General features: G+C 38.8%; 1 protein-coding gene across 2 annotated transcripts in view; it reads right to left on the reverse strand.

Moving 5' to 3' along the window:
* rhpn2 (rhophilin, Rho GTPase binding protein 2) overlaps positions 1-25,426 on the reverse strand; it is a 49,436-nt gene that overhangs the window by 2,834 nt on the left and 21,176 nt on the right. Inside the window, exons 4-14 of one of the 2 annotated variants that reach the window (XM_038270997.1) lie at positions 24,262-24,337; positions 21,116-21,193; positions 20,760-20,884; positions 17,811-17,977; positions 14,899-15,086; positions 14,640-14,796; positions 10,962-11,081; positions 10,685-10,879; positions 10,208-10,254; positions 6,817-6,963; positions 1,806-1,961 (exon numbers count right to left, since the gene is read on the reverse strand). In XM_038270997.1, the coding sequence (XP_038126925.1) occupies positions 1,806-1,961; positions 6,817-6,963; positions 10,208-10,254; positions 10,685-10,879; positions 10,962-11,081; positions 14,640-14,796; positions 14,899-15,086; positions 17,811-17,977; positions 20,760-20,884; positions 21,116-21,193; positions 24,262-24,337 (1,456 nt within the window). Of the gene's footprint in view, positions 1-1,805; positions 1,962-6,816; positions 6,964-10,177; positions 10,255-10,684; positions 10,880-10,961; positions 11,082-14,639; positions 14,797-14,898; positions 15,087-17,810; positions 17,978-20,759; positions 20,885-21,115; positions 21,194-24,261; positions 24,338-25,426 lie in introns of both variants that reach the window. The other variant, XM_038270996.1, reaches the window with a different exon arrangement.

The following is a 25,426-nucleotide window of genomic DNA, read 5'->3' on the forward strand; positions in this document are numbered from 1 at the left end:
AACAAATGATCTTTACTCTTTAAAGGGACATTAAGTAAAAAATTCTCTTTTTTACTGCCAGAAATCACTGACTGCATTTACATATGTGCTATTATTGGTGTATTATTACCTCCACTAATAATCAGATAAATTTTTATAAGCGAGTAATTTTATATGAGTTTATACACAAGGCTGGTCACCCGTTTGCCATGACAGTCTGCCATCAAAGAAGAGACGCCGGCGAGGGATAAATAATAATGTGCAGAATAACAACGTATTTCCTCAAGCTGGCAGTTCAGTGTGATGAGAGGCTGTGGAGATAATTCGGAGACGCTAACCCAACAACTGAAAGTCTGCAACACTGCAGGATAATGCAGGAACATGCATTTGCAGCAGCAGCGCAAGAAACAAGAAAATGAAAAGGAGAACTTAGAAGACAAAGAAACTGGAGACTTTAAAAGAAAAAAAAAGGATTAACATCAGGCAAGGCTTTTCCAAGTGGAAAGAGCTAATAAAGGAGAAGCTGAAGTCACCAGGTTTCTCCTTGACAAGTGAACTGTGCTGCTTAAGTTACCATAAAGCTAACTTTTTCCATTCAGTTTAATCAGAGAGCGTTGCTCGTTACCATAGGAAGCATAACAGTAGATCCTGCAAACAAACGCAGATCTTGTTGGTACCGAATTGTAGTTTTACGCTGGTTTGGTAGCTTTCAAACGAGGAACGCTGGCTTTTGGTCAAAGTGACTTCATCTCAGATGACTTTTTGCCTCAACAATGTCCGTTTCTCAATTCACAAGAACATGAGTACGGACTCGTGACCTTGATGAGTATGTTCTTGAGAAGAAAAGTGTGGAGAACGGGAGCATGCAGCATAAATATGGGTCAAATAGAATAGAAGCGTACTGATGACATCACCACATGCTCAGGTCGTCTAGAGCTGGGTCATCTCTAGGTAATAATAAATTCTTACTTTTTCATTTAATGGGGAAGTAATAATTAACAGGCAGATAAACACAAATTAAATTAACATTTTGGTTAAAAAAAATAAATAAAAAAATCGCCATCAGAGCCAGCGGTCCTTCACACCCGGCTATGCCGAGGGAGGGATGCAGCAGACGGGCTAACGTTAGCCCTGGAGGTCCGCTGGTTGTCGCGGTCCTCTCAACGTCTGAGCTTTTTTTTTTAAATTAAGCACAAAATTAGTAAATGGGCCATATAGAGATGCTTAAAAGTATAATATTCTCGCCTTAAAGGATCTTAAAACGCATTTTAATGGAACAACGCGACAGAAAAGAGACCTTTTAACTCCCGATACCCTGAGCTATGTGAGCGCTCCATTGGAAGCTGCTGCTGCCGCAGTGCATGCTGGGACAGCTGTCAATCAAGGACGGGAAAGTCTGCTCTGATGCATGCTGGGTAAATAGGGAGCGGCGAGAACAACATCCGGGGACTTTGTCCATTCTCGGTTTGCTGTTCTTGTGAATTGGAACAGTACTAGGGCTGAGGCTGATGACGTTTCACGAGCACATGAGAACGCACAAGTACACATATTGAGAAATGGCCATGTCACGTATTGCAGCAACCATTGGCGCAATACATGTATGAGGCAGTGACATGCTAGGTTTTGTTTTTCGTTTAAATTAAATACCCCATTTTACCACTAGATGGCAGTAATTCTTATACACTATCCCTTTAATTATATTAAAAACATGAATATTTTTTTTTCCAAGTTACAATTATGTGCTAATTTGTGTGCTTCAGTTTAAGACACGTTAAAATGTGTGATTTTAACATGAATATTTGTGTAAATCCCGAGAAGAGGCATACCATAGTGGGGCTGTTGTCGATCATGCTGACCACCTGGATTTCAATCCCCTCTTCATCCACGTCTTTCAGAAGTCGCATGATGTCACTCACACCCATCCATTTGGTGTCTCTGTCGCCCACCGCTACGATGTAGTCGCCCTCCTTCAGTCCATCAGCCTGAAAAAGTCAAGAGAACAAGAGTTAGAGAGCGTGAACACTTGAATATACACATTTACCAGGAATGAGCTGAAGGAGTTGCTTTCATCTCGCTTCCTACCCTGAGGCAGCTACGATAAGTGGTCAGAGCACTGAGGTTAAACACAGGTGACGGTGTGTGCAGAGGAGCACTTTTTTCCTGAGGGAGTTCATATCCACAGGCAGGAGTTTAACTGTTTCTATTTAAGCTGCTCGACAGAATCTACAGAATCGCTCGGTTACAACAGAAAATGCTGCTGAATGTTTTAAAATGAGTTTGCTAAGAGATTTGGTTCTCAAAAAGCTCATACGGCTCCACTAATCTGTTTCTGTGGATAACCTGCACAGCTTATGAAGGCCTGCTTTTTGTTAGCACTTCTTAATGAGCTGTCAGCCTATAAAGGATTGCAGGGCGTAAATACTCCCCATTTCTTAATTTAATTAAGAAGCCTGTGTGTGTCAGGAGGGAGGAGGGGAATGTACTCTTACATTTTTAGAACGCCATCCTGTTTAACCCTGAGCGTCTAATTTCATTCAAACCTAAGACTAATTTAAACTATTCTTTACATTCTCTGAAATTTAAAATTGTACAACAATCCCAGCTGCATTAAAGCCAACGGTTATTTAGTCACTGTGCAAAGACTAAATAGTAAAGGGCAAAAAAAAACTAAAATTCTATAACCATGAAGCCTAAAAGTATTAAAAAAATTATAAAATGACAAATTAGGATTAGCCTTTTCAATGTTTTGCGGAAGTAGAGCAGAAAGAGCTCATTCAGTTCCAGATATAAATGATGACATGCTAGACAGAAAAGGCCTAAAAAATATATCTGAAATGGATTATGGGATCCATTCTTAACAGAAGGCTGCACACTGTCCAGGTTTCTTCCTGTAAAAATAGAGTTTTTTCCTCTCCACTGTCGCTGCATGCATGCTCTGCTGGAGAGACAACAGAACGAGGCAAGCAAATGTTTCCCGTTGCTACTTGTTCATTCAGGAGGATTGAATCCAGCAAAGGTAGTGGCTCAATGCAAACAGTCGAGTTTCCTTAGATCAGGGGTTTTCAGTCTTCAACTTTTAGATCCTTGGTCCGACACGCCTGAATCAGATGGCTGAATTACCTCCTCAGTATCCTGGTAATAGCTACGTTTACATGGACACAATCGGACTGAAGGCCTGATCAGGTCAAGAACTTTTCACATAAACATGTCAGACTGAGGATTCTAATCTGATCGGAAAGCAATTTTATTCCAAAAGAGAGAGGTGGTTTTTGGGAATCTTTATTCCGATAACCCTAACCCTAACCCATGTGTTGATGAAGTTGCCATCCTGCCCTCTACCCCTGTAGCAAAGGAGCATTAGCATGACCCCTTAACTTAACTATATGACCACCAAAAGAAAAGAGGCATGGACACAAAGATCTGACGACGCTTCATAGTGGAAAGAACTTACATCAACAGGCAAGACTGAAGAGCGGAAGAAAAAAAAATGTGCCGGACAGAATGAAAGAGTAGCTAAGGTTGAGGATGAGCGGACAGGTACGAGTTTGTTTACAGAACAGGAAACTTCTTCTACTGTTAAAACACTTCCTGAAAATGAGTCTGTGCATGCTAAAATGATTTAATCTGATCCAACCTTTACCACATGTATACACACGTCATGATAGGACCATTTCATTTCCTTTTGTGTCCATGGGAACGCCAGGATTGATTTCTTATTAATAAGCATTTAGATCTGGGAAATTTTACACATGTGGCTAATTTATCGCGATCAATTATATATTTACTTGATTCAAGTGTGTTGGACCGAGGACTCATGAAAAGTTGCAGGATAAATGGCATTGCCCACCCCTGCCTTAGATGGAAAACATTTAACCAGTCTGGATTATCTGGTTGAATCTTCTCTGTATAGTACGGAAGAGGATTAGGGCCACTGAAAAAAAATAATAAAAGTTAACTGATTTCTACATTTTCTTTCAGTTTAATATGGGGAAAAAAGTCAGTATTCTGACTTTGATCCCAGAATTATGACTTTTTCTCAGAATTATGACTTTAATCTTAGAATTCTGACCTTTTTCTCAGAATTATGACTTTAATCTCAGACTTCTGACTTTTTTCTCAGAATTATGACTTTAATCTCAGAATTATGACTTTAATCTCAGACTTCTGACTTTTTTCTCAGAATTCTGACTTTAATCTTAGAATTCTGATCTTTTTCTCAGAATTCTGACTTTTTTCTCAGAATTCTGACTTTAATTTTGGAATTATGACCTTTTTCTCAGAATTCTGACCTTTTTCTCAGAATTCTGACTTTAATCTTAGAATTCTGACCTTTTTCTCAGAATTCTGACCTTTACTCAGAATTATGACTTTAATCTCAGACTTCTGACTTTTTTCTCAGAATTCTGACTTTAATCTTAGAATTCTGACCTTTTTCTCAGAATTCTGACCTTTACTCAGAATTATGACTTTAATCTCAGAATTATGACTTTTTTTCTCAGAATTCTGACTTTAATCTTAGAATTCTGACCTTTTTCTCAGAATTCTGACCTTTTTCTCAGAATTATGACTTTAATCTCAGAATTATGACTTTTTTTCTCAGAATTCTGACTTTAATCTTAGAATTCTGACCTTTTTCTCAGAATTCTGACCTTTTTCTCAGAATTATGACTTTAATCTCAGAATTATGATTTTTTCTCAGAATTCTGACTTGTTTCTCAGAATTCTGACTTTAATCTCAGAGTTCTGACTTTAATCTCAGAATTCTGACTTTAATCTTAGAATTCTGACTTTTTCTCAGAATTCTGACTTTTTCTCAGAATTATGACTTTAATCTTAGAATTCTGACCTTTTTCTCAGAATTCTGACTTTTTTCTCAGAATTATGACTTTAATCTCAGAATTATGATTTTAATCTCAGAATTATTATTTTTTCTCAGAATTATGACTTTAATCTCAGAATTATGACTTTTTTCTCAGAATTATGACTTTTTTCTCAGAATTATGACTTTAATCTCAGAATTCTGACTTTTTCTCAGAATTATGACTTTAATCTTAGAATTCTGACTTTTTTCTCAGAATTATGACTTTAATCTTAGAATTCTGACCTTTTTCTCAGAATTCTGACTTTTTTCTCAGAATTATGACTTTTTCTCAGAATTATGACTTTAATCTTAGAATTCTGACCTTTTTCTCAGAATTCTGACTTTTTTCTCAGAATTCTGACTTTAATTTTGGAATTATGACCTTTTTCTCAGAATTCTCACCTTTTTCTCAGAATTCTGACTTTAATCTTAGAATTCTGACCTTCTTCTCAGAATTATGACTTTAATCTCAGACTTCTGACTTTTTTCTCAGAATTCTGACTTTTTTCTCAGAATTATGACTTTAATCTCAGAATTATGACTTTTTTCTCAGAATTCTGACTTTAATTTTGGAATTATGACTTTTTTTCTCAGAATTCTGACTTTAATCTTAGAATTCTGACCTTTTTCTCAGAATTCTGACTTTAATCTCAGAATTCTGCCTTTTTCTCAGAATTCTGCCTTTTTCTCAGAATTCTGACTTTAATCTCAGAATTATGACTTTAATCTTAGAATTCTGACTTTTTTTCTCAGAATTATGACTTTTTCTCAGAATTCTGACTTTTTCTCAGAATTCTGACTTTTTCTCTCAGAATTATGACTTTTTCTCAGAATTATGACTTTAATCTTAGAATTCTGACCTTTTTCTCAGAATTCTGACTTTAATCTTAGAATTCTGACTTTAATCTCAGAATTTTGGATCTTAATGTAGATGGGCACCATGAAGGAAGAGATGTGGAGCACTCAGCTTCACTGACAAAGATGTGAGTTGTTTAAGGTGGCCGGTGACACATTGGTGGAAAATGACGGAATTAGGCAACTTTTTACGTGCCTGAGGGGTCCCCTCATTAATGGCTATGGCTTGATGCTAACATGTTTGTTAGCTGTCAGAATTCTGAGATTAAAGTCAGAATTCTGTTTTAATTCAAACTGAAATAAAATGTAACAATCAGTTAACTTTTTTTTTTTTTAGTGGCCCTAATCCTCTTCCGTAGTATAGCTCCTTGAGACGACGCCTTTAAACTGCTGTGATATAAAAAAAACTTAACTAACTAGTTGTAGCCAGATATAAAAGTATAACCTGAATATCAGCATATATGATCTACACTGCAAAAACAATCTAAAAATAAGTAAATTAAGTGTATTTACCCTTAATTTGAGAAGGTAAGTAAGAGGATTTGCCAATGGAATGAGTATTTTTACACTTAAAATAAGATAATTAGATAAAATTCACTTGAAATAAGAAAATGCAATAGTTTTTTCTTATTTTAAATGTAAATTGTCTTGTTCTATTGGCAAAGTGTCTCACTTACCTCCTCAATACAAGAAAAAATGCCCTTATTTTAAGACAAATTGACTTATTAAGATTAAAATTTTCTGCAGTGTATTTCAGCCTTCACATGTGTAGCACTAGCTAAAATATAAAAAGGAAAAGCAACAAAACAAAAAGACCAAGCCAACTGAAGATATTAGAGTTTGAGGAGCAAATTCCACCATATAGTGCTTCCAATTTTGACATTTTCAATTAAACTTTTTCACAATTACAGATGCCAGTCTGTTCAGTGTCCAGGTTTTCTCCTGACTTCCTCCTCCTCTCTGGATCAATCCTCTCCTCATCTCCATCTTATGACCTTTCATTTAGTAGCAAACTGATTGTTTTTGGTTTTGGTTAAGAGTTGATGCCTGAATTTGATGTTCTAAAAGCAACATCACCACGCTTGTGCACTCAGATGTGAAAAAAATGTGGTTTAACTTACAGCCGCTTTGCTGAGAGGGTCCAACGACACCACCTGAACCGGTGCTTCTCCTTTCAGAGTGAAACCCAGATCTCTGTCCTCTGCGCAAACAAGGATCTTCCTCGGAGGAGTCCACTTCTGCTTGGCTGAGAAGACTGACAAAGGGCCCTGAGTGGACACAGGGGGAAAGGGTTTGGGTTAATTGGATTTTTAGATTCAAAACGGACAATTTCCTGCTAAGTTTTATGTTGCTTAAAGTCTGTTTTTTTCTTCCTGGATGATAATTGATGTCATAAACATCCTCTCTTCATGGAGCAGTAATGAAGATTTCAAAAAGCCACGCATTACCAGCACTGAAGTGGTACCTGTACCACCAGGGCAAGGAGAGTTCACACGCATGACGGACACATATATCCCCCTTTGATTCCTCCAAACAAAACAAATCTTTATTCCTCTTTATTCCTTTTCAGCAGGGACAGCCCTGAAATAAAACATTTAAATCTGGCAATCCTGTAAATCTTTTAAAGGATTACAACCTTGTGCTTAAACTGTTAATAAAGAGGTGGGTTGGATTTTATGACAGGAACAACAGAGCTGCTTATGGTCTGAGGCTTTACCCCCTGCTGTCAGAAACTGATGCCTGTATTTTATTAGAGTAGTTGTAAACTGGGCTTAACCAAAGAGAGACGTTCTAGATTTTGGAGCCGTCTCAGAGGATTCAAGCAGAGAGGAAAAAAAACAAAAAAAGAAATGTCCCAATTGGCCCATAGCAGATAAATAATGCAGCAAATATCATATGGGAGCAAAAAAAGAATCCAATTCCAATGTTGAAACTGCAGGAGCTTAGCAATCCCTGCTGGGAGTTTTCTCAAGTCTAATGCTATGCAGTAGGCTAACAGGAAGTAGAATTGATTAAATAAGGGCACAAACGACCCATGTACAGAGGCCTTAGTCCTCGACGCGTGTGACCCGGGTTCAAATCCAACCTGTGGTCCTTTCCTGCATGTCTCTACCCCCTCATACCTCCTTTCTTGTCTGCCTACTGTCCACAAAAGACGAGCCAATAGCGCAGTAAACAGTAAAAACGGATTAAATATCAGATATCAGGTTTTTAAAAACATCTTTTGCAAAAAATAATTTGAAGTGTTTGGTGAATTTCTAAATTTCTAATCAGCCTTTCGCTACAGCAGTTATACCCGCTGGTCTTTAAGGGTACATCTCCACCACTTTGCAAATAATTGTCCCCAGACTTTGACTAGGCCTTTTTAACAACTGAACACACTTTCATTTTAACCCCTTCAATGCAGCTTTGCTTGTTTTTTTTTGTTTTTTTTTAAGGAAACTGCTGTGCTGGAAGGTAAACCTCTCCCAGTGTGTTTTGAACACTCCATTAGGTTTCGGTCCAGATTCGATGATAATCTTTCCCTCCCCTCTAAAGGCCTGGTTATCCTCCCACAGCAGTGAGCTTGTCACAGATATTTTTCATTTATGTCCAATATTGCAGCGTGGTCTCTGCTATGTTATTCCACGCCATGGCGCAAAAGGGACAACCAATAACTAGCTGTGGGTCTAGATACGGCCGAGGCGGTGAGGAATTTGGGGCAAGTTTCATGAGGGTGGAAAAAGGGTCCCAGCGTTCTCGCGCACCACGCTCTTCTAGCTGTTCCATCTTAACGAGTCATTTTCCACAATCGTGGTCATAAAAACAAAACAAGCCGGTAAGGAACCAAACAGGAAATAAGCATAGAGTAGAGAGGATGTAGATGTGACCAATCAGAGGCCTCCTGTCTGCAGCACTGTCTGCGGTCACCTATAATTCTGGAGAGGTGCACATTTGCATTCACTTTGACACCCATGCAGACGGCCTGGTTTCTGAGGATAAATCAGACTTAACTTCCTGCTGAAGAAAGGTATCCCACAGCACGATGCTGCCACTTATTCTCCTCCGATTACAGCAACTTCCTCTACATATTGCTGTGTTTTAAAGGCACACTATGCAACATTTTTCAGTTAATTAATGTGTTCCATAACGTTTTGGATGATTAAATGAGTCATTTCAGGTTGAACAAAGGTTTTCTCGGCCGCCCTGGTGGTCTGTGGGGGAAATACCGCACTTGCAATTGCAGGAGCCCTCGGCCCGCACCCACAGGCTCAGAAGTCTCGCGGGAGTCGGTCTTGCTTTACGGCGAGAACTGCTACACGCCCCCAGTTAAAAGCATGCTCGTTGCTAGCACAGTGGCGATCTTTGTGCAGTTATCATGGCGAAACCAGCGTGAAAACAGCGAAAGCCCATGTCGGAGCAGGCAAGAAAGAGGAAAAGGGCTCCGGACAGAGAGAGGAGTCGTACACGGGTGAACATCGGGCAAGCTTTTTCCGAATGGCGAGAGCTAAAATAAAAAGAAGGCTGCAAGGCTGACGCGGACCTCGCGTTTCTGCTGATGCGATTGTAAGTAACATTGTAATGGTTTCTCTCTCTCTGTGTGCATGTTCATACTTTCACTGTGTTAGTCATTCGTTGCATTCGCCTGTCTGCTAAGCTCAAAACAACAGCGCCTGGCTTGACGGAGAAACCAGGAGAACAGCTGAGCATATTTACGACAGTGCACTTTTACTTTCGCCCTCTGGGTGGAGCCTCGCTGGAAAATCAACACCGGTTGCATAGTGTACCTTTAAATAAGGCATCTAATAAATTAGACATAGATGTTTGGGGGGTTTTTGTCTAAAAAAATTGCTTTTTTCCCACTTTTTCCAGAGTCAGATTTGTGAGGAGAGCAGATGGATCTCTGCAGCTCTAGAGCTGCAACAGGCCTGGATTTCTCTGACTGATGCACATCAAACCTCTCAGATCTGTAAACCATACATCTTTCTCTTCTGCTGCACAAATTCCACAGCTTTAGCTGTTCTGTCACACAACTCCTCATTAAAACACACTCCAGTGTAAATGTAAAGAAAGTTATAGAAACAGGATTCATCTCAGATGAAATATAGGAAGTGTGCTGAACCACAAAATTCCAAGGAAAATTTAAAAGACTAATCCCAGCCCATAACAAGAACAATAAGTCAGAAGAAGTTCCACTTCTTTCAGCCTCATCCCAGTTTAGACCACAATAACCAGAGCAAGGATAAACCAGGCTCCGCCCTTTTCCGTCCACAGTTAGTGTTAGTTTTGCATTTATTGCTTTGGATGAAAGTCCAGGAAGCTTTGGAAATGGCTCCACCAAATGCGCCAAAGATTCCTGGAGTCTCACCTTTGGTTGGTTTTATTCAGAAATGATAGAAAACTCTAGTTGCCGCAGAGCCTTTTCATACCACTTGATGAACAAACCAACCATCACAGGAAAAAAACAGTGATGTAAGTGAAGGATATTAGTAACCCACATACCAGCCTTTGGAAAAAGTCGATGACTTTCACCTTTGTGGAAGCGGGAAGCTCCATTTCTGCTTTATGCTCCGTTTTAGCTGTGAAAGGAAGCGCAGAAATGATTCAGTCAATTACAATGTTTACTGTCACCAACCCATACGAGCTGCTGCCCTGCAGGGAGGAGGACATGAGGTTAACAGAGCAAACATTACATCAGCTGAGCTCAGAGATAATGGTCGCTTATCAAAGCTAATATAACTGCAGCAGGTGTGGGAAACAACAGAGGAGCTTTTCATGTCAGGTTTCCTGAGAGACGAACCACACAGAGAGAAACAAAACGCTCTCTGAGCTCCGGGAAGCATTTGTTGTGGAGACGCTCAGCTCATTGTTCTGTCGCTAAGTCAATCTCTGCCATGTTGTCTCTTAACACAGGGGCACAGACAGACTGGATTCCTCCAATCTTATCTGAACATCCTGTGCTAAAGCAAACAGGATATTTGCTTCTTTTAAAACAGCCCAGGGACTCACAGATGATGTCTGGAGCTTCGATGTAGTCCGCAAACTCTTCCTCGCTTTCAAAGTCTGTGTACTTGTTGAGAGAGCGCTGGTGGCTGGCTTTTAAAATTTCCTGCAGGACGTCGTGCTTGTCCTGTTGCTGGCACAGACCGTGATTCCTTAGAGCCTCTTCGTGACTGGCGATGGCACGACGCATATGAGCTTTACCTACGGAGGAACGGACAAAACAGGATCAGAGACGCACAGAAGCAGCCATTAAACGTTTTCACCTCTGCTATGATTAGCTTACCGATACGTTCACGTTCATCTTTGTCCTTCAGGATGTCGAGTGGGGAGCATCCCTCGGGGAGCTGATCGTACACCTGAGATAAGGTCTTCTCCTGCTGATCCTCATCATCGTTGGGGCCCACTAAACGCAGAGGGAGAAAAATCAATCCCAGACTGAGAAACGTCTCATTTTAAACGGAAAATAGATTTTCAGAAACTGTCCTTTAAAATAGGATTCATATGAAGCAATGACAATTATTTTTAAGACATGCTTTTTAAATATAAACTGAAAAATGTAGATATTTTTTTTATTTTTTTTTTGTGAAGGTTTTAGTAGGAAGTTTAAAACTTCCATGGATTTTTTTTTTCTTTTCAGGTTTACTGTGATCGTACAAAGTTCACATTTTTGTGAAATGAAAGAAAAATGAAGAATGTTTTTCATTTTTTTGTCCTGACTGCCATTCCAGACAGAACATCAGGCTTTGATGTGAACCTGTTCTTTGTTGCTCTGGTTTTGTGTTTAGAGTCATTGTGCTGCTGGAAAGTGGATCTCCACATCAGTCTAAAGCCTCTCTAACAGGTTTCTGATTTATTTTCTCAAATAAAATAAAAAATATATATACTTTTTAATAGGGATGCACAATATAATCGGCCCCCTATCGGTATCGGCCTTAAAACTGAATATCGGACATCGGCCACCCCACCGATATTTAACCCGATATTTGATCAGCTTCTGAGTTTCTAAAGTCTAAAAAAAAAATAAAATACTACTTCTTCCTCAAAACTTCTTTTTTACAAACTTAAAAACTTCTAAAGACGAGGGAAAAAATATTGATACATTAAAATATCACAATATCTTCATATGCTGATATATTACCATTTAAAAACACCATATCAATCTCTTTTACTAATGAAATATTGCTATATGTCATCGTTATGCTACGAAATCCCCCGAAAATTCACGAAATTTTTGCCATATTTTTATATGTTGATATATTGACGCGGTATCGATCTATTTTACTAACAAAATCTCACAAGAATTTGGAAAATATCACAAGAGTTTGTAACAGAACGATGAAATTTCACGAGATTTTAAAAAGTAAAATAGATCGATACCGCGTTTTTAAAAATCAATTTAATATCAGCATATGAAAATATATTTGAGTTTATTATTTTTCAAATGGATAACAAAACTGCTATTTTCTATGACTACTTATTTTTGTCCAGCTTTAATATCGGTATCGATATCGGTTATCGGCTACATGAGTTTTAAAATATCGGCATATCGGATATCGGCCAAAATCCCAATATCGTGCATCCCTACTTTTTAAATATTTTTGCCAGTGGCCCTAATCCTCTTCTGAAGAACATGTGAGAATTCTGAGAAAATAAGACAACATTCTGAAATTAAAGTAAGAATTCTGACTTTTTCCCCATATCAAACACATGTAAAACGGCCCTAATCCTCTTTTGTAGGTTTACTTTCAGAGCCTCTTTTTAAGCTACCCCTAATGAGGAAACACTTCCCCACAGCATAATGCTGCCACCGCCATGGTCCAAAAAGGAAAAGATGTGATTAGCTTTCAGCCACGAAGGGGGCTTGGAGATATGATAGATATAATTAAAATCTAATCTAGGGCTGAAACTATTAATTGGATTAATTGTGGTCAGGGAAATAATCAACTAGTTTAGGTAATTAAATGTTAGCCTCGTGAGAGCATCCTGATCTCGCGAGCTTTCAAGGTTTCACTCGCAGATCAGTCTGGAGACTCTCCGTTAAAGAAACTTTGGAGCCGTTCACCAAGCGACGTCCAATCAGTGTTGGCTTTGAGGCGGGTTGAGGTGTGACGCAACGAGAAGCGCGACAGTTCAGTCTAAAGAACATGGCGGCTTCAGCCGATGAAACTAGCGTTAGCGTGGCTATCGAGGAAGTTTTATTGGAATTACAGAGTATTTCTTCACTGAAATAAGAGCAAAACACTGCTCTGGAGGCTTTTCTCAGAGGAAAAGATGTTTTTGCTCTTCTCCTGACTGGTTTCGGCAAGAGTTTGATCTATCAATTGGCTCCTCTTCATCGTCGCTCTGTTAGTACGTCATATGCTTCGTTGATCTGATTGATTTATTTGGCCCGTCTATCACCAACATAGGCCAATCAGCTAACCAGTATTTTCGCCCCTTCCCAAAATTACTTCTACGGAAGGTTTCCAGATGGATATGCGGAGCAAATCCATCTGGCGGAGTCAGGTTAATTAAATGTATGGTAAAAATGAAAAAAAATTGTGACGTTTATAAACATTCTTACCTCTAATTCATTTAGATGATACTCAAAATAATCTCTTATCATGATGGAAAGTTTATCATGATGTCAATAAACAATAAGATCAAAAGGCCACCTTTTTAACCCATTTAACATGGTTAAGTATCCTTTTTTTTCACAGGATAAGAGCTATTTTTTCATGCTGCTAGGAAATAAAACTAGTTTTAACTGGTAGTTAATCATCTCATCAGATGAAAGCAGTCTGAGAAACAAAACGCTTTACTTTCATTCAGCGTCTCATATTAATTGACGTGTAAAATCCCAACCAAACAGAATAAGCTTTGATGCGACTTACAGTAAAGAAAAAGCAAAACTTTCTGCTGATTCTGGTAAATAGGATTATAGAAAAACTTCATTATTTTTATCAAAAAGCTCCTCAGAATATGAGTTATTTTAAAACTTTATGAAGTGCCTGTAAACGGTGGTCTGCGAGTCCTGATTAAAGTTTCAGATGAAATGATCAGACCTTTCTGTGACGTTCTGCTTCACTGAGGCAGAACTATCGGCTGGTATTTATGCTTCATCTCTATTCCGCTGCTGCCGTCATTTAGCGCCGTTCCTCGCTTCTATCCGTCCTCTATTCTCTACGGTTCTGTGGTTAATTGCTTCATTTTCCTCGTTCTCTCAGGAATTTGTTAATGAGCTGCCAGACTCAAAGCTGTTTCAGTTTGATGCTGTTCTATTTATTGGTCGTAGTCCAAGCATTACAGTCTTGCTCATGTTTTTGCACGCTCCCGCTAAACTTTCCAACCTCTTTAAAACCTGCAATTGGCCTCAGCAAAAAAAATGCAGAAACAAAACGAGACAAAGGAAATTTAATTGGACTGTGGGTTAGAAAATAAACCGCAACTTTTTCTTTTTAATTATAACAGATTGAACTATGGCATCGACAAGACGTCACAGCTAATCAATCACATCGGTTATGCAAACCCTACAGCAAACAAAAAACTTTTTTTTTTTTTTTTGGAATGTTTCCCCAACTTAAATATCTTTTCATTTACTTGGATTTTATTTATGTGGACAGGATACATAAAGGGTCGCTCGCCTTAATCTAAACAGCTCTGTTCTACTTTAAATTCCTTCCTTGTCTTTGCTCTCTGTTGATCACAGCTCTATGGACAAAGCTGCAGAGTTTGTGTGTCGATGTGTGTGTCCTTAAATAGCTGTTGTGTAACAGCTTTTGGTTCAGTCATCTGGCAAAACCAGCAGAAGCAGAAGCCCTCCCAGTACTACAGGCAAAAGAAATACTGGTTTAGGCTGTTTTCCCAATCAGGCAGGAAACCTTTTCTCTGATAGGAACTTCTGACTCTGAATGCATGCTTTCCGTCACATCTTTTATAGCTTTTCACCGTGTGTGTTTTCTAAAAAAAAAGGTTTCCTTACGCTCATGATCCAGCAGTGCTGAGGCCATGAAGTGATGTGCAATGGCACGGTAGTGGTTGGTTTTGACCAGGGACATGGTGGACCAGAAGAACGGCACGTTGTCTTTTATCGGCATCTGGATCATGGACTGATGGACCTGATCGTAGATTTCTGAGACCTGGCAAGAAGAGAACGACGGAGGAAAAAGTGGACTTTAAAAGCAGCAATTTGAGGAGATGGCCGTGATGACATCACGTGCAGTTTATGATGTCGTATTTACCTTTGCAGCCTCCTGAGCCATTTTAATCAGGGAGATGAACTGGTTCATGATCCCTGGAAGTGCGATCTTCTCAAAGATGCACTCCTGCGCTTGAGCAAGCATCAGGCGAATCAGCATGCTCACCATGGCTGGGCTCATGTCGTAGCTGGGCGTGTGGGTGAAGGTTTCCTTAAGGTGGTTCAGCATGCCTGGAGGAGGGATTTGAGTTAACAGAAGTCCAAGCAAAACTCAAAAGGCTTTAAATCATTTATGCTCCCAAAACAGCCAAGTCACATGGATCAAAATCACCTTTATGAAAGGATAAGTTTCTTTTAAGTGTGTTCATCTCATCTTAAAAATTAAAAAGAACCTGAATAAACTCAGTGGTTTATCTTTGAAGCCAAAAGGAAGATTTTTTTCCTTTCTGTCTCCTGAAACCTCATTTCAATTTATTCTGGTAATAATAATAATAATCTTAAGAGATGCATCAAGAAACCTGTAGATTAAAGATCAGCTATGTTTAGTGTGAAACAGATGCTTCCAATTAAAAAAGATGAAAGAACATACTGAATATTTCCCTCACAGGTTGAGACATGCTCAGGAGGGGGGGTGGGTGTTGGTGCATCAAAGATTCTCTGTTTTGAGCTTTAAACTCAGGGTTATAGCAGGTTTTAGGAGAACCTCAGTTTAAGGATCCAGATTCTCTGGGAAAAAAAACTTGGTTTGACAGTTTTTTCTGTGATGTCAGTGGCTCCAACTGTGCTAACTGCTAATAAGCTAAAAACAGTTTAAAAGTTGACATCTGAGCAGTTATAAAAAAAAAAAAAATCAAAATTAAAAAAGATTGATTTTCTTTTCTCTCTCGCACAAACACGTGCCTTGACGTCACTTCTGTTAGAAATATGAAAAATTTATGATTAATTATTTTGGATTATGCTCTTATTTCCTTTATTAAACATCTTAAAGAATAGTTAAAATTTAATCTTTATCTTATGAAATCTTTTAAAGTACTCCTCATGTGTTGGCCTAGTGGGTTACAGCGTAGCGCTTGTGTTCTGAGAAGGTTGCAAGAACCCTGATCGAATCTCACAGACTGCCACTCTGGGTCCCTGAGCAAGACCTTTAACCCCGCACTGCTCCCTGGGCGCCGCACGATGGCAACCCACTGCTCCCCAAGGGGATGGGTTAAATGCAGAGGTTTAATTTCTCCATTGTAAGATCAATAAAGTTCAGTTGTTATTATTATTAGTAACCTGCAACATTTGATCGATGGCAGCTCTGCATACAAACAATCCTAAAACATAATTCATCAGTTTATCATAACTAATACATCTATAGTTAAAAACGCCAAGAGCAATAAAACATTGACATAAAATGCTTGTATTTTCTTTTATTTAAAGTCGTAAGAAAGCGGCTGTTCCAACCGTTGCGTTTCTGAATTCTCCCGAGTGGTGCACGACTTTACACGAGTGAATAAAGTGAATGTGATTGGCCGATTATCAAGGGGGCGGGATTGTTGTGGCGGAAGGTTCGCAAGCAAGTTTGGTCCGGTTTCTCAGAAGCATCTTGCTAACCAGTTAGCAACTTAGTGCTAGTAGGTTCCCAATGGGAAATTCCATTGGGACCAAGAAGCACTACATTGGTGATTTAGAAACGACACTGTCAAGGAACGCAATGGACAGCGGAAACATCCGTCATCCATTTTTTATTTAGAGGAGGAAAGCGGGAACGAAGATGTTGTGGAAGAGGACGCCAGGGCGGCAGAAGCTTGGTTTGGTGTAGAAGGCTTCCAGCCGTACATGTTTGAGCCCTTGCCTCGCAACGCTGCCAGTTCTGTTAGCTCTACGCCTGCCGAAGACACAGACGTCCATCCCCGTGAACACTGGGACGCAACTCAATGGGAAAGGAAATGATTCTGATTTACACCGTTGCGTTTATTAGCTGCGACATATGAATCAAGAAGCTATGACCGAAAAAAATAGATTGACAGATGACCGTTGATATATGATTGGCCGAATTTAGGTGTTCAGGCTGACGTAGAACTAACTGGCCTGAAGAAGATGACGGAAAAAAACACAGATTTCAAGACAGGATTTTTTTTTAAATTGAAATTTTCTAAATTTTGGCACAATATCATCTGATAAAGAGTACATTTATATACATGTTTAAGCCAGAATGATTTAACATTTAAATATGACTTCCCTACGACTTTAAATAAAGTTGCACCACTTTATTGTTATCAATCTGCACATCAATGGATAAATAAAAGCTTTTTTTAAAGGAACGAGTCATAAAATCTAAATTCGCAGCAAGAGCTGAGCTTAGTAACAGAGAACTACGCTTCCAGCCAGAGCGCTGAGCCAAATCCACTGCATGTAAATCCTTAACATTAATCAGCCCTGAGCTCAGTTTGTTGCTCAAACAATGTTTCCTCTGACAGTATAATTGCTTTATTTTTACAAGTCTAACTGAAGATGAGCGCTATAATTAAAGAGCAGCGCTCCCGTCACTGCAGAGCCGCGCATCGATCACCGTCTTACTGTACTTGTTGACAGACCTTTAAGAAGTGGAGCGCTCCTTCATGTTTGCTGATGCTTTTTTGGACTTCAGCCACATGACAAGAAGCCAGAGAAACATGTGAAACAGAAACCAGAGGGTGGAGGCCGTCTGATAGCCAGACATAAAGCGCTGGCTATCCATCTGAACAATACTTTATTGTGTCCTTAGTGGGATTATTTGCAGCACAAAGAAAAACAAACAAACTTTCCTGCAAGTTAAAGAAGCGTTTGACATGACCATTATTTCTGCTGCGTAAAACAACCACGGGAAAATCTTTCTTCTATCATCTCACTATATCTACATGTTTCACCGCCACTGCAGGTTAAAGTGAACCAAGTGAAACTCTCCATCTTCTCAGGTTAACTTTGACGTACCTGCAGCTTTTTGGAAAGCGGAGATGGCCTCCTCCAAGCCCGCTGCTTTCTGCCGGTTACTGCGCGTCCCGATCTGGGAGTACAGCGCTGCAATGTTGAAGACCACGCTGGCTTTCTCTAAAGACAGGTTCTGTTGGCATACGGGAACGCCTGTGAAGGAGTCGTACCTGCAGGAAAGAAGCCAGAGCACGTTACCGTTTACTGTTCAATTCAACCCTCATAGTGGTTCACTGGACAAATCGAAATCTAGATAAGTCAATTTTTCTTAAATTAAGTGCATTTTTTCTTGAATTTAGGAGGTAAGAACTATTGCATTGTTTTATTTCAAGTGCATAATATCTAATTATCTTGTTTTAAGAGTAAAAATGCTAATTCCATTGGCAGATCATCTTATTTACCTACTCAAATTAAGGGTAAATACACTTAATTTAAGACACTTTTACTTATTTCTAGATTTTTTTTTGCAGTGTTCAAATTCAAACCAGTATACACTGGAAAAAACATCTAGAAATACGTAAACATTTCCTAAATTAAGTGTATTTACCCTTAATTAAGTAGGTAAATCAGATAGTTTGCCAATGGAATGAGTATTTTTACTCTTAAAATAAGATAATTAGATAATGTGCACTTGAAATAAGACAATGCAATTGTGTTTTCTTATTAAGTGTAAATTATCTTGTTCAATTGGCAAATTTCTCTTTTACCTCCTTAATCCAAGAACAAATGCACTTATTTTAAGAAAAAAATTACTTATCTGGATTTCGATTTTTTTCCAGTGTAATGTGAAATATTTCATATTGGCAATTTTTTTCCCTACAGTAGATCTTTTATGCAGTTTGTTTCTTTTGTTTCAACTCCCTGAACTAGAACGTCTTATTGCAGGGGGAAAAAAAGAAGCTGTAGGGAGACAAACAGCTGGCACCAGCCTAAATCTTTCTCCTCTAATTCTCCAATGAGTAGCGAGGCATTATGTAGGGATATACTTCCTGATCCACAGACTTAAGGAGGTGTCAGAATACTTGAAGACTGAAAACCCCCCAACAAAGGAGCTCAAAGCAGCCGATTTAAGAGAGGATTGCACAATGTCTCTTGGCCTTCAATTTCTTTGCACATTGCTTTTATACATTACAAAAAAAACATAATTGTTTGGTTTTTGAAATAGAAAATCACATGAAATGCAATAGTATTATCTTTCAGGAAGTTAAATTTAATGAATACCTTTCTGGTGTCATGTTTATTCAACACCCTCCCTTCTATCTGCAGAAAAGCCTCCCTAAAGCCTGATATTCCCACCGCCATGATTCACTTTGAGTTGAAGGGTACTACATATTTCCCACTTGGATAAAAAAAAAAAAAAAAAAGCTGCACCATCCTCCAAATTCGCCGTAAGACAAACATCAAACGGGACATTTTATGACCTCTTTTAACAGTTACAGTAATTACTTCCTTGTACTCTTCTATAGAAGAATATCTAAAATTTCTCATTTTTTTAATAAGGAAATTACATTTTATGAAGCTGTTGCTGTTAACCCTTTATAGGGCACTCGGTGAAATCCTTTGAAAATTAAAATTTCAACACTGCAAAAACACAAAGTCATTTTCTCTTAAAATAAGTGCATTTTTTCTTGAATTGAGGAGGTAAGTGAGACACTTTGCCAATGGAACAAGATAATTTACTTTCAAAATAAGAAAAAAAACAATGTTATTGTCTTATTTCAGTGCATATTATCTAAATATCTTATTTTAAGAGTAAAAATACCCATTCCATTGGCAGATCATCTTATTTACCTGCTCAAATTAAGGGTAAATACACTTGATTTAAGAATTTTTCTACTTATTTCCAGGTAGTTTTTGCAGTGAAGTCAATGCACTGGAAAAAATCAAAACCTAGATAAGTCATTTTTTCTTAAAATAAGTGCATTTGTTCTTGAATTGAGAAGGTAAAAGAGACATTTTGCCAATGGGACAATCCAATTTACACTTATAATAAGAAAACACAATTGCAATGTCTTATTTCAAGTGCATTTTATCTAAATATCTTATTTTAAGAGTAAAAATACTCATTCCATTGGGAAGCCATATGATTTACCTACTTAAATTAAGGGTAAATACATTTAATTTGAGAAATTTTCACTTATTTCTAGATCATTTTTCCAGTGTGAGTGTCATTGGAATCCAGGAAAAGACCTTATTACCTTTGTAACATTAAAAAAATATGGATGGCAAAAATGAATGTCAATGTAATAATAAACACCAACTTGCCCGAAATAAAAAAACAAAACAAAATATAGAATAACAAAGGTGCTTCAAGAAGAAATCCATGAAAAAAACTCCACAAAATGAAAGAAACACTTTTTTTTTTTTTTTACCTTAGCGGCATTAGTGCTAAAACTGGTACTTAAATTTTTTTTGTTTTTAAAACCTAAATATAATTGTTAACTAGGCTTATTAACTTTCTAACTTTACTTTTCAACTTTTAAATCCGCTTTTTACGTTTTTTCTTGACTTTTTAACTTTTTTTTTTCCCAACTTAACTTCCAGGTAGGTAATATATCCTTCAAGGGTTCATCTAATTGGCCAAATGCCAAAATAAGAAGTACAACCATGAGGCAGCATCTTTGCTGAATGGCTGGATATAGATCTTCTGCTTCTAGAACTCACTGAGGGACGGAGGGGACTCCATTTGTAAGGGATATGCAAGTGATCAAAAACACTAACTTGCCCTATAAAGGGTTAAGTAGGAAACTTCTGCATAGAATTGGTTGTACCGACTTTTATTTAGAGGTGCTAAATGCTCAACACATCAAATATTTATTAGCTAAAAGAAAGAAGGAAATTTGGAAAACATGTCAAATTTATAGACTTCATGAAGTTCTTTTCATCAGAAAAAATGCAAGCCAACATAAAATGGCTGAAAGGATGTGCAAAGTTGCGTAAATCAGATCATACCAGGTGAAGAAGATGCCGGTCTGGCGGGTCGGGGAGAAGAATCTGTTCTCTATTAGGGGAAGATGACCGTAGTATTTTGCGAGCAGCTCCACCCCAGCGTCATTCCTGCTTGGCGTTCTGCAGGCCTGAAAAAAACGACAGAAACGACGTTTGGTAACATGCAGTTCTAACACACTTTAGCTGTGATGACGCAGTGTTCTCACTCAAACTCCTTTCAGGCATTAGGAGCCTAGTGTTTGAAACTACAGCAACACAACCAGTCATTTCCAAACCCAGGGGCGTGGAACTGATGATGGGTTTTTAAGGCAGAGAATAACAGGCTGGGAAGCTGCTGTTAAAGCATTTAAACACCTCACCTGCCGCAGGTCCATCAGATCTGCAATCTCCTCCTCGAAACTTCGTCCGTCTTCATTGTAGTGCTCCAGGATGTAGTCCTGTCAAACACATGTGGAGTTCAGATGATGTTTGCATACAGTGCAGACAGCTTTGGGGCTTTTCTGTTCTGTCGCACAAATGACCTGAATCTAAAAATGGAGAGAATGCTTTTGAAACGCCTCACTCTTCTAGAAAGAGGCCGCGAAAGCAGCTCATTAAGACAGCGATCAGTTACTGACACGAAGAGACGCACAATAAACGTGCCATCACGACATTTATGAGACGGTTTCCTCTCAGCTCGGTGACGACTGGAGCAGCCGTTACAACCACTGACCTCAGTTGGAGTGACTGTGCTGACAGACAGCCCTGGAAAACGTGCCGAGCATTAAAGTTTTTGGCAGGTAGGGCGACGATAAGCGACGACAGGAACGTGCTTTGGAAAGCTTACGCACACGCTTGTTGTCAGGGTGAAAACAATGGCGGCTCGGTGACTGCTGCTGCTAATAATGCGGCGCAGACAAATGACCCAAATCCCCAATGAAAGGAGTCTCCTTTTAAATCCAAACTGTAAACAGCGATGTGGGTCACGTTTAGAGAATGGAAATCCGCTTTCATCCTGATCCTTTTAGGATGGGGTGGCGCTTTTTCTTTTTTTTTTTTTAGATTTACCTTTAAATTTATCCAGAAGTTCTTAAAAGAGACTTTATAGGCAGTGAGGATGCTCAATTCCCTCCCTGCCCTGCCCCCTTCGCCCTCCCCAATACCCCTGTCCCCCACTACTTCCCCCACGTCAGGACTGCTACTCTCTGCACCATTCGCACTGTTTGCATATTTAAATATTTTAATATTTGTTTTTATATCTTAGGTTTTTATTTCTATTTTTATTTTATGCTATGGTTCATTATATTTTATATTTTATTATGCACCATGGGGTTGAGAGGACTGAAATTTCATCTGTGTTGTATGTTTACCATGTAGAACATTTGACAATAAAGTTGAGTTGAGTTGAGTTTATTTTGATGTTGTTTATTCAACGCCCCTTTTCTATCTGCTTCTTTCTGCTTAGAATGATTTGTTTAAAGCTACTTCCATGTATGGCCATAATGAAAGATGCCATTTTGCGTGAAGGCGTTTGAAACACCTCGAATTGACCGCAGATCGCAGTTCTACTTGGTGCCTTCTGCTGAAATCCAGAAACATCCGTCTTCTATACAGCGGAAGGGAAGAGACTGTTCATCAGAAAAGGGGGACTGAAGGTGTCGTGATTGGAGCATAGAACTTGGAATCTTGAAGTTGTGAGTTCGAAACCCACTCCCACAGACAGCCCTACCCACTCTGGGTCCCTGAGCAAGATCCTTAACCCCACACTGCTCCCCAGGCGCCACTCAGTGGCAGAAAGTGGATTTTTTTTGCGCTGTACTCGTAGCCTCGTGAGACCATCCTGATCTTGCGAGCTTTCAAGATTTCACTCGCAGATCAGTCTGGAGACTCTACATTAAAGAAAATGTGGAGCCGTTCACCAAACGAACGTCTAATCGGCGTTGGCTTTGAGGCGGGTTGAGGTGTGACGCAACTTGAAGCGCGACAGTTCAGTCTAAAGAACATGGTGGCTTCAGCCGATGAAACTAGCGTTAGCGTGGCTATCGAGCAAGTTTTATCGGAATTACAGAGTATTTCTTCACTGAAAGAAGAGCAAAACACTGCTCTGGAGGCTTTTCTCAGAGGAAAAGATGTTTTTGCTCTTCTCCCGACTGGTTTCAGCAAGAGTTTGATCAACTGGCTCCTCTTCTTCGTTGCTCTGTTAGTACGTCATATGCTTCATGATCTGATTGGTTAATTTGGCCCGTCTATCACCAACATAGGCCAATCAGCTAACCAGTATTTTCGCCGCTTCCCAAAATTACTTCAACGGAAGGTTTCCAGATGGATATGCGGAGAAAATCTATCTGGCGGAGTCAGGTTACTGTACTAGTGGCAGTTAATGACAATAAAACGCTGGAGGAAAAAAATAACTTGTTCTCAAAAATGTATTCTCTTCGTTGCCTTCAGGGCGCCGCTTTGTAATTCCTAACTTTAAAACAAACCGCTATGCAAATTATTTTATACCAACAGCCATTCTACTTTTAAATTCTATGTAGGGTGGCTGGTGTGTTTTTAAAAAAGAAAGATAACCGTTATCTTTTTACCATCCTTCTGTGTTTTTATTATTATTGATTTTGGTCTTCGAGCTTCCTGTCACATTTTTCCTTTTAATCATCTTATTTTTTATGTTATTATATGTTAATTTTATTTATTTATGTATTTTTTGTTTGTCTTCTGTACTACTCAAACGGATTGTCCCTGATGAGATTAATAAAGTGGTCTAAGTCTAAGTAACAGAAAGGAAAAATAAGTAAAAACCAGGAGCAAATGAGGCTATGTGACTGAGCTTTGCCATTTCCAGGCCTTCTGCTGGACTGGCGAGTAAATTTAATAAAACAGTGAAGTTTATTTTGGTGTTATGTTAGAAACAGGCAGAGATACTTTGGCTACTTAGTTCTTTAAACTGGAGAAGCTTGGTTACAACAGTTAATCTTAACAGATGACATCCCAGCAGGCGAAGGTATACTTCTTTTAGCTGCATTTTCTAATAGATATTCAACAAGTTTCCTCCTTTTTTTAGCCGATTTGTTACGAGAAACAGTAGTGATGAAAAGTAGACCAGGATGTTGACACTTTTATGACACTCTGCAGCTTCAGTAGTAGCTTTAACACCCAGGGAAACCTTCTTGGTTTCTAATTCATTTACATGGAAAAAAAATCGAAATCTGGATAAGTAATTTTTTCTTAAAATAAGTGAATTTGTTCTTGAATTGAGAAGGTAAAAGAAATTTTGCCAATGGAACAAGACAATTTACATTTAAAATGAGAAAAACATAATTGCATTGTCTTATTTCAAGTGCACATTATGTAATTATCTTATTTTAAGAGTAAAAATACTTATTCCATTGGCAAACTATCTCATTTACCTACTTAAAATAAGAATAAATACACTTAATTTAAGACATTTTTACTTATTTCTTGATCGTTTTTGCAATGTAATGCACCATTACAAAAGTAAAGACTAAAGTGGTGTTTTTTTTTTTACCTTGAATGGAGCAGAGAAGTCGACTTCTTTAGTCTCCTTCAGACCCAAAGCGATGAGGGGAATGTGAGCAGTTTCTCTGTAAAGCAAAACAGAAAGAAGCTTGTTTACCATCAAAGATATACAGCTTAGACACCATGTGAATACGTCTGATAAACACGTGCGTAAAGAGATTGCAGCAAAACGATAAAAGAAACCGATGTGTTGGCAGCAGCGTGAGGGATTAAAGAAATACAAACCAATCCTGCCTTCAGGTTAAAAAGTCAACAATGAACAATTCCTTAATTATGTCCTGAATGCACGGCACCAGCTGATCCAAACAGCTCAAACTGCACTGAGAAAGTTCATGTTTTGTGAAATCTTTACAGAAAGAAAAAAGAATCATTTTAAGGGACTAAGGATTTGGCAGATGGTGCAGGGAACACACTGCAGGAGTCAGGATTTAAAGGTGAACGAGGGCCTCACGCTGCACCCACTCTCCATCAATTAATCATTCCCAAGCTGCTGCTTTGCTGCAGCCCAAACTCCTTTAATTGCGCTGCCTTTGAAATTTCCTGTGGTTATTAAAACCAGCTTCTACAGGAGGGAGACTACCAGGACCTAAACTTTATGCTGCATGTCAGTCGGCGCCGGATTGTTTAGGAATGCCGGGCAAGAGGGACAGATGGAGAGCAGGTTCAGCTTGTTATCAGGACTGGAGAAACAGACTGTGACAAGTACCTGTTGCTGTTTAGAGACGCTGCAATAAGCTGAAACCCTTCAAAGCAGCCTGGGAAACGCTTCACTAATGAGGACGCAATGTCGTTTTTGTAGTTAATATTTTCCCCATGTTCCAGGAACAAACAAATGCATTGGATTCCATGTTTCACAATAATTGAAGGGTGTTTGGGTGAAAGGGGCTAATTATAAAAGCAAGCCACACCTTTTAGGTTTTTTATTCATGAAAAAACGTGAAACTATCCTGAATATCCAGTAGAATATGGCAGAAAGACTACATGAACAAGCACAAGGTGTACAGACTACAGAATCCAGCACAAAAACACCCCGTTCTCATTCATCGCTTTAAGATAAGCCTGCATTCCTCTGCCATGCTGGCTCGGTGAATCACTGCAGCGGAGATAGGGGCTGCAGAGCACTGTGATGCATCAGCACTTGTAGATGAGATCAT

Source organism: Cyprinodon tularosa, unplaced genomic scaffold, assembly GCF_016077235.1.
Source record: "Cyprinodon tularosa strain WSP-4 unplaced genomic scaffold, ASM1607723v1 ctg786, whole genome shotgun sequence".
NCBI lineage: Eukaryota > Metazoa > Chordata > Actinopteri > Cyprinodontiformes > Cyprinodontidae > Cyprinodon > Cyprinodon tularosa.